This window comes from Myxocyprinus asiaticus, chromosome 10 (genome assembly GCF_019703515.2).
Source record: "Myxocyprinus asiaticus isolate MX2 ecotype Aquarium Trade chromosome 10, UBuf_Myxa_2, whole genome shotgun sequence".
Lineage (NCBI taxonomy): Eukaryota > Metazoa > Chordata > Actinopteri > Cypriniformes > Catostomidae > Myxocyprinus > Myxocyprinus asiaticus.
Genome location: NC_059353.1, coordinates 39,496,741 through 39,511,620, shown reverse-complemented (window position 1 = coordinate 39,511,620; position 14,880 = coordinate 39,496,741). Strand labels below are relative to the sequence as shown.

Below are 14,880 nucleotides of genomic sequence, written 5' to 3'. Positions count from 1 at the left end.
TTGGCATAGAAGAGATTGATTTATATATATATATATATATATATATATATATATATATATATATATATATATATATATACTTTATTGCAAATTTTTAAAATGTAAAATGAAACCTTTGTAGCTTGGAATTCCACAGGCAGAGCCTCTGTCTGCATATGTTGCATCTGAAGTTTAAGGTTTGTTTTTCCACTCAGTAATGATCGCCTTAGGTTTAACCCAATTTTAAACAAAAATATAAAACTAAATAAAAAGGTCAAGAATTCATAGGAACATAGACTTTCCAAATAAAGAAACAGTTGTGGGTGAATCCTAGCCATAGCCTCAGACATTCCACCATTTATTGGACTTGGACCTGGACTAATATGCATGTGATATTGTGCGTATTGCGCTAAAATCACCAGTTCTTTTCTTTTTGGCTGGCTCTACACAACTTTGGGAAGTCAGGAGGTGCACTCATCTGCCTGGAAACTAAGCCATGTTTACAAAGTTTACCGGATTGATACAGTGATTACTTAAGAATGAACTTAAGTTTAGTGGCAAGTTTGGTGTGAAATATTTATACTTTAACATTACTTTTGAATGGACAGATTCTTATTACAAAGTCTACACACATTTTCGTTAATTTCTCATGTTTTCTGTGTAGCTGGTCATGTAATGGCAATTATTTGAGCTTCGTCCATTCTGGTTTATTATTGTGGTATCTGATATTTAAGATAAACTATATTTGGCTTGTAAAAACATTTTTATAAAAAACAAATTATACTGTATATGTTGATAGGGTTGGAGAGTAACGAAATACATGTAACGGGAATATGTATTTAAAATACAAAATATAAGTAACTGTATTCCACTACAGTTACAATTTAAATCATTGGTATTTAGAATACAGTTACATTCAAAAAGTATTTTGATTACTGAAGAGATTACTTTGCATTTTATTGTCATTTGTTTCATTTAATATTTAGTCCTTTCAGATGGAAAACATTTATACATATAAATGATGCGATCCAAAGTGCATTTGAACAGCGGTGAAACACTTTCTTATGATGTGTTACATTCATACGAACAGACAGAGAAGTAAGTTTGAAGTAAGTTTGGAGCAGAAGAAATAGAAAAAAACCTTGTGTAAATTATCATCTTTACACTAAGCTAAAATGCTATTTCTAGCCATTTTACCTGCACATTTTTTATCAAGAAAATTCAAGTTGGATCATAATTTTTTTTTCTTGTAAGACCTTTGATATTAGGGCAAAAATCACATTCTTGATAATAATTTGTATTGTATTTTTTTTCCTGTAAAAATATCTTAAAATCTTTAAAACAAGATCAATTTGATTTCTCTTGTTTTAGAAACAACACTGCATAAGATATTTAGGTTTTTCAAAGAATGTATTTTTAACATGTGTTTTTTGTCTTACTGTAATGGCAGAGTTTTTATTGTCAAAACAAGTGAAAAAATCTACCAGTGCTGAAGAAGTAATCCAAAGTATATAGAATACGTTACTGACCTTGAGTAATCTAACGGAATATGTTACAAATTATATTTTATAGCATGTATTCTGTAATCTGTAGTGGAATACATTTCAAAAGCAATCCTCCCAACCCAGTATGTTGATCCCTTTTCATTTAAATCTGGCAGACCTTAAAGGTATCCTTTTTATCATTTCTTGTCCAGAATAACCTGCAAACTGGACCAGACTTTATGCTGATACCAAAATCTGGTATGAGATGAGGTTAGGTACATCCTTTTGTTACAGTTGCATACAGTGCACTTGTCCCCTGGGTGGTAACAGTACCATTACAGAAGCAGTAAAGGTTCTGTGCAACTTGAAACAGAATTTAGAATAATTTTGATGTATGTATGTCCATTATCTCTATAGCAAGTAAAGTTATGTTGAATGTGTTCTGTTTCTTAACAGCAGGTGGAAAGAGCTCCTCACTGACACCATGCAATTAGCTTTAAACCTCTCTTGTAATCACAACAAGGTGTTTACATTTATTTATCAGGTTCATTATTGAGGAAGCAGAAAGAAGAGGGGCCCAGTCCTATCAATCTCCTCCTCTCTGCTCTCCATGCGAAGAAGTATCGATCCACTGGCTTGAAAATAACAAATTAGTTTGAGAAAAAGGAATTAAATGGTGCTGGAAAGTGAACACGAGAAGCCAAATAGGCTGTGTGGAACATCTCAGAAAAGTAATCCTTTAATTAAATTAGGAGAAGTACAACAAAGATGTTGCTGTTTTTTTTTTTTCCTTCTTGTTTGTTTTTCTTTTTTTTTTTCACCGCCTCTACTTTCCCTCCCTCTCTTTCTTCTCTTTCTCGTCTGTCTTTCAGACAGCAGTAGGTTCTAGAGGTTGCTAGGTAACTAGGATGGGTTTAGTTCTTGGTGGACAGGGGTGAGGGGGTTGTTGGCAGGATGTGGTGAGTGCATTGAGTTTTTGTTGAGTACGAGGAGAGGAAGAGGAAATGGACGGATTTAGGAGATTTCAGACACCATGGCAGGATGTTGTGGAGTGGCACTGGTTCTGTTCAAGGTTTGGCTGGTTAGCATGGCCCATTAGCCCCAGCCATAACTGCACTATTATGCTGCCAAAAGGCCTGTTTCTCCATTTATGTCCATTCAAAATTAGCCATGTATTCTGATGATTTATATAAATACCAAATATTTTATTGTATTATGGTAGATGCTTTGCCAGATTGCAGTTTTTTTAGGGCTTTTAAAGGCATGAAATTGACTTGGGTTTTTGTCCGCTGTCTGTAATTTTGGCGCCACTAGTGCCACCAAGTGGAATAGCAAAAATACACATTTTCAAAACAGCTTTCTGAAAACGCCCTCCGTCTGTCATTGATCAAGCATACAGATAGTCCCGCCCCCAACTCATGCTATTGGTCAGTGTTATTGTCTCTTTTGAGACGGTCGCTCAAAACAAACAGAGGAATTTTCATAGTGCCTCAGAGCCACAGTGTTTACATTTTAAGAAAATTATCCTATGAATTGCTTACTTATAATGGTCTCTGCATATTAAGTTGGGATAGGACGAAGTATTTTAACGCCAAAAAATTGACATACTTCAGCTTTAACCACAGCCTTTCTACCAAGGGAGCTTACAAGGTTAGCAACTAAATGCATAATGGGGCGGTCCCATAGATATTCTATGGGTAGTACACTGGCGAGGAGGCCAGAGGCTGTTATTTTTAGTGGATGTCTATGGATGTGATGTGTCAGTGTGCTGAATAAACTGTTTTTGTGAGAGAACAGCTCATCACTTAATGACTTGACTGCCTGTCCGCTAATCTTCAACATGTTTAACACTAAACAATCCTTTTGGAGTGAACTATGTGTGGAGTTTACTACGATAAAATTGCTGTTTTATTAGAGAAGACAATTTTACGCTCTCTTCTATGGTAAAAACAGATATAACACATCTATGCTTTAACCACATATCTCAGGCTAGTTGTTACTGAAGGGCTTGGGACTGTGCGCACTGTTGTTGTCCGATCAGCCAATCAGCACAGTCATTTTCCTGCAGCTCCAGAATGATTAGTCACATGGTATTTATGGCTCTGGTGATTGGCTCAAAAAATGCAGAGCTTAGTGCCAAAGGGCAAAGATAGTATCAAATCACATACTCAATGAGGGTCATAATATGACAAATAACTGATATGTGCTATGATGATATGTGCTATACCCATCTGACAAGAGCCCAAAACCCAAACAGACCGAACTGACCAGGCTGGGAGACCAGCTTAGACCAGAAAGCCAGATTAGCAGGTGTACATAGCTGAAATAGCCATACCAAGGGCGTAGATTTGGCTTGCGGTTACCTCCCTCCCATCCCCCCTTTAATCTACGCCCCTGCCTATAAATCAGAAAGAGGTGTTCCTCATATTTCTAACTGGCTGGACCCCAAAAAATATTTTTAGAGGAAGTCCTGTAACACCACTTGACACAATCCTCCCAACTCACATCACTGATAGCCCACATTCATGCACAGGATGTGCTTCCTGCCATATTCCTGCAGTCATGCAGCTGTTAGATCAGTTCATTAGCCCGGATAAATGACTAAGGCTCCAACTGGCCTTCTAGCGCTGGTGCTAAAAAGAGCTCCCGTCTCTGCCCATTAGCTGGACATGCTGGACGATGACAGCAGCAGGACCAGCCCTGTCACTCTGCATGGGGCCCGAGCTGAAGTTCACGCTAACTGACGGCTGTCAGTGTGAGCCCTCCCCATTGCCAGCATTTCCTCAGGGCTAATTCTACCCCCCAGCCCACTCACACAGAGTGTCATCACTCACAGCAGGAAGCACTTTGTCAAATTGAATGAAACTGCATCTGCCGTAATGACAGGCACTGTGACGGCACCAGTATGTCACGGTGAGGGTCTCACGGATGTGGCTGGTTGGGTCTGGCTCGTCCCAATGATCATTATCTGTCTAATAGTGTGCAGAGAGAGATGGAGAGAGAAAATACCCTGTGGCTCTTTGTGTCCTAGTGCTGCCCGCACTGTTGCCTACTCTACACATTTTAGCTAATGACTGTATGATGAGCCGAGGAGCCTGAGGTGAATCTATATGCTAATTTACATTATACTTTAGATTTAACTTTTATTATGAAGTCACTGATACATTATGACAAACCTTAAGGGAGGGGATTCATAACAAGTCATACCTGGACAATCTTCAAAGAGGTTGCCAAGATAAATTACCCTTAACTAAAGCCTGCCTTAAAAATGTTACTAATCAATCCTACCTTGGCAAACAGTTGTTGTACAAGGAATTGCTTTTGTCTAATGCACATTTATTAACAGTAAAAATATATCTAAAAAATTAAAATAAAAAACACCTTTAACCAGCCATAGGTGATTTGCTGGTCTTAGCTGGTTTAAGATGATTTAGCAGGTCTCCAAAGCTTGGCCAAGCAGGTGTTCAGTTGGTCTACTGTAACTGATCTCCCAGCCTGTCCTAACTGGTGTTTGGCTGGTCTAGCTAGTCAACTAGCCTGACCAGCTGACTAATTCTCCTCTAAAAGCCATAAGAACTGACCAAATTATTATTATTATTATTGCCTTTTGTTTGGGCACTTGTAATAGGCCACTATTACCCTTGAACAAGTACTAGTTGTACTATGAGAGAATTAGCATCAGTAACAAATGGGGGGCTTAGAAATTTCTAATTTAGTTATATGCTCTACACCATTTTTTTTTTTTTTTTTTTTTCACCAGCTTTATTGCCAGGGGCCTGTACCAGGGTTACAGGATTGGTTTTGAGTTTACAAAACCAAACCAATTCAACCAGACTTCAAGTCTGTGAACTCAGGCTTTGCTCCTGAGTTTAAGATTAGTTCACGGACACATGCATATGAATGAGCGACATTTGCAGCGAACAGCAAATCACGTAAAAACAGAGAGAGCGAGAGAGAGAGAGAGAGAGAGAGAGAGAGACAGCAAGATAAATAGAATGTGATTCACTTCTCGTGATAGAGTCAACGGGATTTATCTATCCGCTAAATAGCCGATCATTTTGAAAATCACTAGACAATTATGAAGAAATTAAAAACATTTACACAGCAAGAAGAAACAAGACAGCTCAAGAGGACTGCTGGAAAAAAATTCTGAATGTAATAAAAATATAAAACAGCTGACAGATGAATGCATAGGATAATTCAAATACATGTAGGTCCACAACAAGAACACACAGACTTCTTAATTTTAAAAGCCTAAAAACTTAAAAGCTTTTGTATTAATTTAAATTGAAAGCTTTATATAATTTAATACTATTACAAATTAATATAGTTAGCCGATGAACCCATCCCACTTCCATGGTACCTAAAACCAAGGGTTGACGCAAACTAAACTAAAACTTACCTGGCTAGCCACCTACACCAGCTTCATGGCACAGGCCCCAGATGAACTTTGTAATTTCTGTGCATTAGTGGCACCAAACAGAATTACAGTCTGTTTGTTTTGGTGTTCCAACAGAGCTGGAAATAACGAAATTGGCACATCCAATGGTGTGAGTTTGGGATGGGACAGGTGGTGTAGAAATTGCACACTTGACTTTTAAATTGATATCTCTGAGACACTTTCAGTGCTGTTTGTTTAATAGCTGTTTTTTATTCTCTTTGCAGTCTATTCGTGAGGTGACTGGCTATGTGCTTGTGGCACTAAATCAGTTTGAATATCTGCCTTTGGAAAATCTTCGCATCATCCGCGGCACCAGACTGTACGAAGACCGATATGCTCTGGCCATTTTCCTTAACTACCGCAGAGATGGCAACTTCGGTCTCCGTCAACTCGGCCTTAAGAATCTTACAGGTATGAGTGCACAGTTCACATGGTCTGTGTTCATTTGTTTTTTGCATTTGCATTTTGTTCCTCATTTCCTATTGCTAATGTTCCTTGATTGAGCATAAAATGGCATCACTTTGATCATAACGTCTTTGTAAAAGATGGTTTGTCGTTTGCTTTGAAATCCACTTTAATGTATAATTCCCTACTGAAACCCTTGTGATTCATGTATCACAACATGAATAGCAGTGCCTTGCTAAGAATGTACATGACCAGTCAAATGTCAGGACATGTTTGACTGATTTTATGCTTTTCATGATCATATAAACCTTTTAATCTAAAGCTAAGTTACAAAACTAAAATGTAATTAAGTTATTTATTGCTATTGTTATTGTTATTGTTATTTTTAATGGATGAGTTAATGGTGAAGCATCCAACAAGTGCCCAGCATACATGGGCCCACCTTCAATACTGTAATCTAGGCAAAGGGTGGCTAATAGTTCTGATTTGTTTAAAATTTTTGGTCACTTTGTAATTCACATACTTCCATTTGTGTTTTTTTTTTTTTTTTTTTTTTTTTTTAAACAGTAAAAAGAAAGAATGAATATGATGGATATGTCCATTGTATAGAGGACATTTCACTCATTCTCTTTTGTGTGATTCTGCAATTGTTGGGGTCTTTGTGAAGTTGGAAGTTTTCGATCTCTTGAAGGAAAGAGAGAGGGAGTACTCATGAATATAGATATCAAACTAAATTGATTTTGCACAACTTCCATCAGAAGTTGTCTGCTGTTTGAGCTGGTGGATTGAAAGGGACTGTCACAGGCAGTGAAATGCAGCTAAATATCTGCACCTGGAAATGGATCTATAAAACTCAGTGATTTGGTGGGGAACCCCAAAGCTTGATGACAGCACTAGTCTCTCATATGAAGTCTTTATTATAGTTTAGATTTGTCAGTTTTGCAGGAGAGGTAAAGGCTATATAAAAATACAGATATCTTAACTTCATATAGCTTAATAAAGAACTTGAGAGGCAGGTTACATTAGAAATAGTGCTTGCATAGGAACACCTGACTTCAGATCAGAGGCGCAAAAAGGTACAGTGCTGTGGAAAATTATTTGCCCCCTTCCTGATTTCTACTGTTTTTGTGTATATCTCATACTAAATTGTTTCAAAAATTTAAACAAAATCTAACATATAACAAAGGTAATCTGAGTAAACACAAAATACAGTTTTTAAATTATGTTATTTATTGAAGCATAAAAGTTAGTTACTAAATCCCCAAATCTATTAAACTGCATTCATAATGGGGTTTAGCTGGACTAGACACACCCAGGCCTGATTACTGCCAGCCCTATTCAATCAAATCAACATCTAAATAGAGCTGTGTCTCGCACAGTAGCACACTATGCCAAAATTGTAAGACATTCCAGAAATGGAAATAGATGATTGAAATACATCAGTCTGGGAAGGGTTACACAGCTATTTCAAAGGCTCTGGGACTACAAAGAACCGCAGTGAGAGCCACTATCTCCAAATGGAGAAAACTTTGCACAGTAGTGAACATTCCCAGAAGTGGCTGATCCTTCCAAAATTCCTCCAAGAGGACAGCGACAACTCATCCAGGAAGTCACAAAAAAGCTAAGGACAACATCCAAGGAACTGAATGCCTCTCTTGCATCAATAAAGGTCACTGTTCAGAACTATCAGAAAGACACCGGCCAAAAATGCCATACATGGAAGTGTGGTGAGGTGAAAACCACTGCTAACCCAGAAGAGCATTAAGGCTCGTCTGAATTTTGCCAAACACACCTTGATGATCCTCAAACATTTTGGGAGAATGTTCTGTGGACTGATGAGTCGAAAGTGGAACTGTTTGGAAGACAGGGGTCCCGTTACATCTGGCATTCCACAAAAAGAACATCATACCTACGGTCAAGCGTGGTGGTAGTGTGATTGTGTGAAGATGCTTTGCTGCTTCAGGGCCAGGGCGACTTGCAATAATTTTGGGAAACATGAATTCTGCTCTCTTCCAGAAAATCCTAAAGGAGAACATCCGGTCATCAGTCCGTGAGTTGAAGCTCAAGCGCAACTGGATTATGCAGCAAGACAATAATCCAAATCATAGGAGTAAGTCCAACTCTGAATGGCTCAAAAGAAGCAAAATTAAAGTTTTGGAGTGGCCTAGTCAAAGTCCTGACTTGAACCCGATTTAGATGCTGTGGCAAGACCAAAACGGGCAGTTCTTGCTTGAAAACCGTCCAATGTGGCTGAACTAAAGCAGTTCTGCAAAGAAGAGTGGGCCAAAATTCCACCACAGCGTTGTGAAAGACTGATCTCCAGTTAGCCGAAGCGTTTGGTTGCAGTTTTTGCTGCTAAAGGTGGTACAACCAGCTACTAAGTTTAAGGGGGCAGTTCGTTTTTCAAAAGGGTGATACAGGTGTTGCATAACTTTTTTGCTTCAATAAAAAAATATATATTTTAAAACTGTATTTTGTGTTTACACAGGTTGCCTTTGTTTTATGTTATGTCTCGTTTGAAGATTTAAAACAATTTAGTATGAAAAATACACAAAAAGAGTAGAAATTATAATGGGGGCAAATACTTTTCCACAGCACTGAATGCAACGCATAGGGGCGCCTCAATTGGGCTTATGTTTAACAGTCTGGTGCAATAGCGTTGGGAGTCCACAAAAGGTGATATAACATATACTGAAGCCATTTGCGGGTAGGAAAGGCACAGGTATCACACACAGGACGCATCGATGCAGCGCAGGAGAAGGCAGTCCTAATTTAAATTACTTCTGTTTTGCCATTATCTGTATTTGTATTTGTTCATATGACAAAATTATCTGTATCTGTCTCTGTATTCGGATAGAAACAGGGGTGGGCAGGGCTTAAACCGGAAGTGCTTTAAAACTAAATTAAATGTCAATTTTTAAATGTTACTCTTACATTTATAGTTTCTATTAATAAAATATGCTTTATATATGCCTTTTCATAATAATAGCCTAATAATAATAATAATAATAATAATAATAATAATTATTATTATTATTATTATTATTATACAATTATTTAAAAAAATATATTATTATTTTATTTTTTTTCCTACCTGATGAAGCTGAATTTGTAGGCCAGAAATACTGTGGAATATGTTGTTAACTGTGGTTTCTCCTGGTATATCTGATATTAATATCTGCATGAAGCAGGATTTTCGTTTGTCTGTGCATGTATAACAACATTATTCTGAAGGCAGGAGGTGTCAAGCAAAATATGAAATGTCAAGCACACATTTTTCAGTGAATAATAAATACAAACTGAAACATAAAAAAAAAAAAAAAAAAAAAGGAAAATAAAATCAATATAGCCTACAAACAGTAGAAAGTCCCATAAATCTATCAGGAATTTTTACTATAAGACGCCATTATTTAGTTAAATAATAATAATAATAATAATAATAATAATAATAATAATAATAATAATAATAACAATAATATAAAATTTATATAGAGCCTTACCAGAGGCAGCGTAGTTTAATAAAGAAAAGAAAAAAGAAGAGAATATTTCAGTTTCTTTGTTTTACATAAGGAGAAATATTCCTAATAGATGAATACTCTATGAAGCATTTAAACCTTTTTTTTTTCTTTTTTTTTCGGAATAATGTCTTAACCAGATAATTTTCTTAATCAGTGAAGTGGACATAAATGTGGCCAACTTTAAAAGACGGATAGATGGGCTCTGACGTGAAATCATCACTTCAGGTCAGGAATTTAACATCGCGTTCAGGTTTAGGCTATAAATAAATACATGGGAATCACATGTGAAATGTGATACATTAACAAAAACATTTCAAGAAATGGAAAGTGTATATGATGTCGGATCTTAATGTTACACTTGATAAGCTCCAGATGCAAACAATTAACAGAGACCGAGAGTCGAGACTGCGCCCAACCGATTTGAAATCACAGTGTGCATTTTCATTCAAAAGGTTTACACTTTAGAAATATTGGCTGCACAGATTCATAAATTCTTTGTAATTTTGTATATGTTTATTTAAAATGTCGCTTTATCCTTGTGCCTCTTGGATAATCAGTCATACGAATATTTGTTATATTATTCGGATTAATTGTTATTCGTTTTGTAGTCATTATTCGTGCCTTTCCGAATAAGGTATTCGGCCTCTGGCACATCCCTAGTTTGCGGGTTACTGTATGAAACTGGTGTAACTGAGCAAAGTGAACAATTAGATGGCGACATTTATTGTACAATTTATTTGTATGTAGCATTGAATAGGTCTTTCATTCAAGCTGTAAAACCACAAAAAGACACACTTGTAACTGAAAATACATTGTGTAGGCTATATGAAAGATACAAATACACAATATATCATCCAGTGATGGCTAGAGTAAATAATCTCACCATGGGTTAAAAAAAAAATGAGCCCCCAGGTTTGAACTTTGCGTTTTGAACAAACATTGTGTACAAATGAGACTATAACTTCGAATTTGGCAGATGCATAGTTCATATTTCAAATCAAGTGTTGGTGCTCAAAGGGTCGTGATGTTTTTAGTCTCAAAGGCTACATTCAGACTGCAGGCAAAAGTGGCCCAAATCAGATTTTTTTGCTCATATGTGACTCAGATCTGCTTTTTTTATAACAGTGTGAACAGCACAAACCACATGGAATCTGATCTTTTCGATTCTGATTTGGGCCACTTCCATATGTGGTCCTAAATCAGATACAGGTCTGATTTTTTGCAATGCGACCTCAGACTAAACAGTCATATTGGAATTCATGCAACTTTCACTCTCGACGTCACTCTCGACATTCGTCACAATGCTGTGCTGGCGGGAGTCACTCCAAAGATTTTACATACCGATAGTTCTTTGGTCACTCTGTGAATATGGAAGACAGCTGCGAAGGTAGTCAGTGGAGGAACAGTGAGGTGTTAGAACTCATAAGTATTTGGGGTGACAGCAAAACTTGAGGGGTCATGTCGTAACCGGTTTGTGTTTGAGAGCATAGCAAAAATGTTGCTCTCTTTCTCCTCGTCCTCATCCTGCTTATCACCTGCTCACGAATTTGCTGGCTTCTGTTGCACATCAGCTAATAAATGAACGCATATATGGTGACTTCAGTGGCCTCCATGCTTACTTCCGTATGGCAGTGTGCTGCTTGTGATGTCTTTGTTATTGCTCTTTTGCACATGCGGGTCAGTTCAGGACTGTGACCAGTTCACATTGGAATCTGATATTGGCCACATTTAAAAAATAATGTGAATAGCCAAACAAAAAATCTGAGCAATAAATCCGAATTGAGCACTAAGGCTTGCAGTGTGAACGTAGCCAAAGTGCCACCATGTTTTCTACCTCACTGCAAGGGCAGGTTGGAAATGTCTCTCCCAGTATACATGATCATTGCTATTACACAGAATTTCTCTCTGCTCATGATTGTCTAAAAGCACTAGTGTAAGTGTAGGGGTCTGACATTTAGCATGTACTCCCTCTTTGCATTCCCTCTTAACTGTACCTCCCGTTCTACAGCTAGCTCCACAACAGCAGATAATGTAGTAGTGGCTGGAGGTGGTAGGATATATCTCTATCGGTGTGTAATGGACCAATGCCACATTGTGTAGAGGAAGTGCTGGAATTTTAATAGGACCCAGACTATTTAAGATGACATGAAACTGTTGTAGTCTTAACCAGTATACAGCATGGTGGCACTTACCACAGTGTGTGAGTAACCAGGAGGCAGAATGTTGTTGTAGTGTTGAAGAGTTGGGCTCAGAATTAGGCATGGGCAATGCATTTTCCTTTCAATCCAATACCAAGTACTACCATTGCCAGTATAATTACATTATTCATCTGACAGGCGCCAAAGCAACTTACAGTGTGGTGTTCAATGTATACATTTTATCATTATGTGTGTTTTCTGGGAATCAAACCTATGACCTTGGCGGAGCTACAGAAGGTCAATGCTCTACCAGTTAAGCTGCAGGAACATCACATCACATTGTGTGATTCATGGGGGGAAATAATCAGACTTTTGGTTTTGTTTATCATTTGTTAATAACAATTAAATAATATGATAAATTGTTGAACAATGTTTAATTGAGACAAACTTAAACATCTCAAAAACCTTTAATAATAAATGCCACATTTAGCTTTGTTATTTAAACCTAGAGAATTATTTGCTTAATTTACTTTGAAACGTATCATACGCATTCATTTTAATGCTAAATTAATAATAATAAAACACTTGGTTTCATCAGTATTGTGAGAGGATAGATCCTCAAAGCAAGAAATGGACATATACATTTTTCAAAATTGATCCGCCCGTCTCTACTCAGAATAATTACAGAACATGATACATTTTTTGAACAACTTTTTATTTAAATAAACTTAAATGTCACAAAAACATAATAATAAATGTCACATTTAGTTCTTTTTTTTTTTTTTTTTATCCTACACAACAATTTGCTTAGTTCACTTTTAAACTTATATGCATTCATTTTCACACTAAATAAATAACAATTATAATGATAAACACTTGGTATCATTAGTATTATGTGAGGATCAATACTGAAATCAAGTTATGTATATATATATATATATATCTGCCCATTCCCACTAAGAATGCCTTTGTACAGAAAATTCAGGCCAGAAAATAGATTAAAGTCAGAATATGTTGCACTTTTGTGTACCTGGATGTCGATAAAACAGTGAAAATGCCTTTCCACACATTTTGCAGTGGGAAAAAAAACTGGGGGGATAACAGACTGCGAAAAGCAGATGTGGCCTAGGACCTTATTTGCACCATTTTGAACAGAATGTGTTTCTGTCTCTCCCAGTATTTGTTTTGTTTCTGTCAAATTCAATATGCTGTCTACTTTAAGGTGTTTAGCTCTGCAGAAGGGCCAATTGTCATGTGAAATCTGGCTAGTTTGAAAAGGTAGTTAACCTGAAACACTGTCTCGCTTTTATGCAACAATGTTTCTGGTCCAAAAAACATCTTCATTCACTTGGCAAAGGAAATAGAGCGGATAGAGACATGGTTTAGCAGACTGTTTCAGCTACTGTAAATGGGTAAATAATTCAAGCCATGTCATGTGTATTGTTCCACTTACCCTCTTCTAGAGTCCATCCATCTCTGTGTACATAAACTGAATACCACATTACGATGCTTACATCATGTAATGCCTATCTGTGCTCTGCATTTCATGCTGTATTCTTGGAAGATGACAGTCTTTAGGAACACTGAGAGAAAAGGTGCTCCCATAGGAGCATTATCTACTGTCTCAGGCAGCCTTACATGGAGCAGCAGTGAAGTCAATGAATGTTTGAAATCCGAGCCATGCCCACAGGGAAGGTGACAACACGGAAACTCTGGTAGCTCATTTACTTAGCCTCTCTACATCTGCCTACATTCATTCTTGTCTCTTTCACTCAGTTTGAAAGTTCTGCTTCTAAAATCATTCTGTGTTTACCGAAATTCAAACCACTGCCCCCAGTGGCCGAAACTGGAAGTGTTGCTGGCCAACTTTGTGGTGAATTGTTCACAGGATGCCACCAAAAGCATTAGTGTAGTTAGTTGTAGTTTTGGTTGTAAATGATGTAATATTGTCAACAGGAATGCATATTTTTTTAACCCTACTTCCTAACCCCAACCCTAAATGTAACCGTCAGTGGAATGAAAATTTAATTTAAGTGCGAAAATGCAACCTCTGAATCGTGCTAACCTTTGTTTATGTGATTGTGATTACTTCCTGGTTTCCACGGGACACAAACCTGTGTCTCGGAGTGAACACAGTTACTTCCTGGTTGCCATGGGACCAGAACCAGTGTCTCAGAGATTGCTTGCATGATGTGCTATCAGTAGTGCCACAGAAAAAGTTAAACATATTTGAATTGATGCACAAATGTCTGATGGCGGATGGGTCAATAATTTGGCAGAATGGGGTCGATTTCAGGGTACATAAATATTCGGAAGCAGCATGTCGATTTTCTGTGTGATCATGTTGGAACCACAGTGTTTACACTTTTCAGGGAAATCAATCTACAAAAAGCTTACTTATAGTTGTCTTCGTATACTAAAATGTATTCTTATTCTTATTAAAAATAAGAATAAACAGAGTTAGTAGTTTTATGTCACATTGACTTTTAATAGTGGAATGCATTCAAGAACCAACACCAAATGTTATGTTTTAAATAATGTGTTATAATGCATTATCTTTTAAGGAGTAACCAAGAATATAAAGGTACTGAATGATAATGCATTATAGCTCTGATTGCATTTGTATTTATGAAATGCACTGTATTTAACTTGCACTGTATTTGTGAAATTATATGCATTACAATGCACTTTGTAAACATGCTTCACAGAAAGTGTTACCATCTGCTACCATGTGTGCACAAGCAGCTTTTTCTTCCTCTGTCCATGTCCCCAAAAGGCCTCCAGAGGCGATTTGTAATAATTATACCTCGTCCCACTGCAGAGCCAAAGGTTAAACTTCGCATCTTTTCGCTGACATTTCAGAGGGGCACTCTGTTGTCAATTACAAAAGAATTAGACGTGTTTTTTTTTTTTTG

General features: G+C 37.1%; 1 protein-coding gene across 1 annotated transcript in view; it reads left to right on the top strand.

Annotated features, from left to right (window-relative positions):
• erbb4b (erb-b2 receptor tyrosine kinase 4b) overlaps positions 1–14,880 on the top strand; it is a 583,317-nt gene that overhangs the window by 330,868 nt on the left and 237,569 nt on the right. The window contains exon 3 of the mRNA XM_051707947.1: positions 6,129–6,315. Coding sequence (XP_051563907.1) covers positions 6,129–6,315 — 187 coding nt within the window. The remainder of the gene's footprint in view (positions 1–6,128; positions 6,316–14,880) is intronic.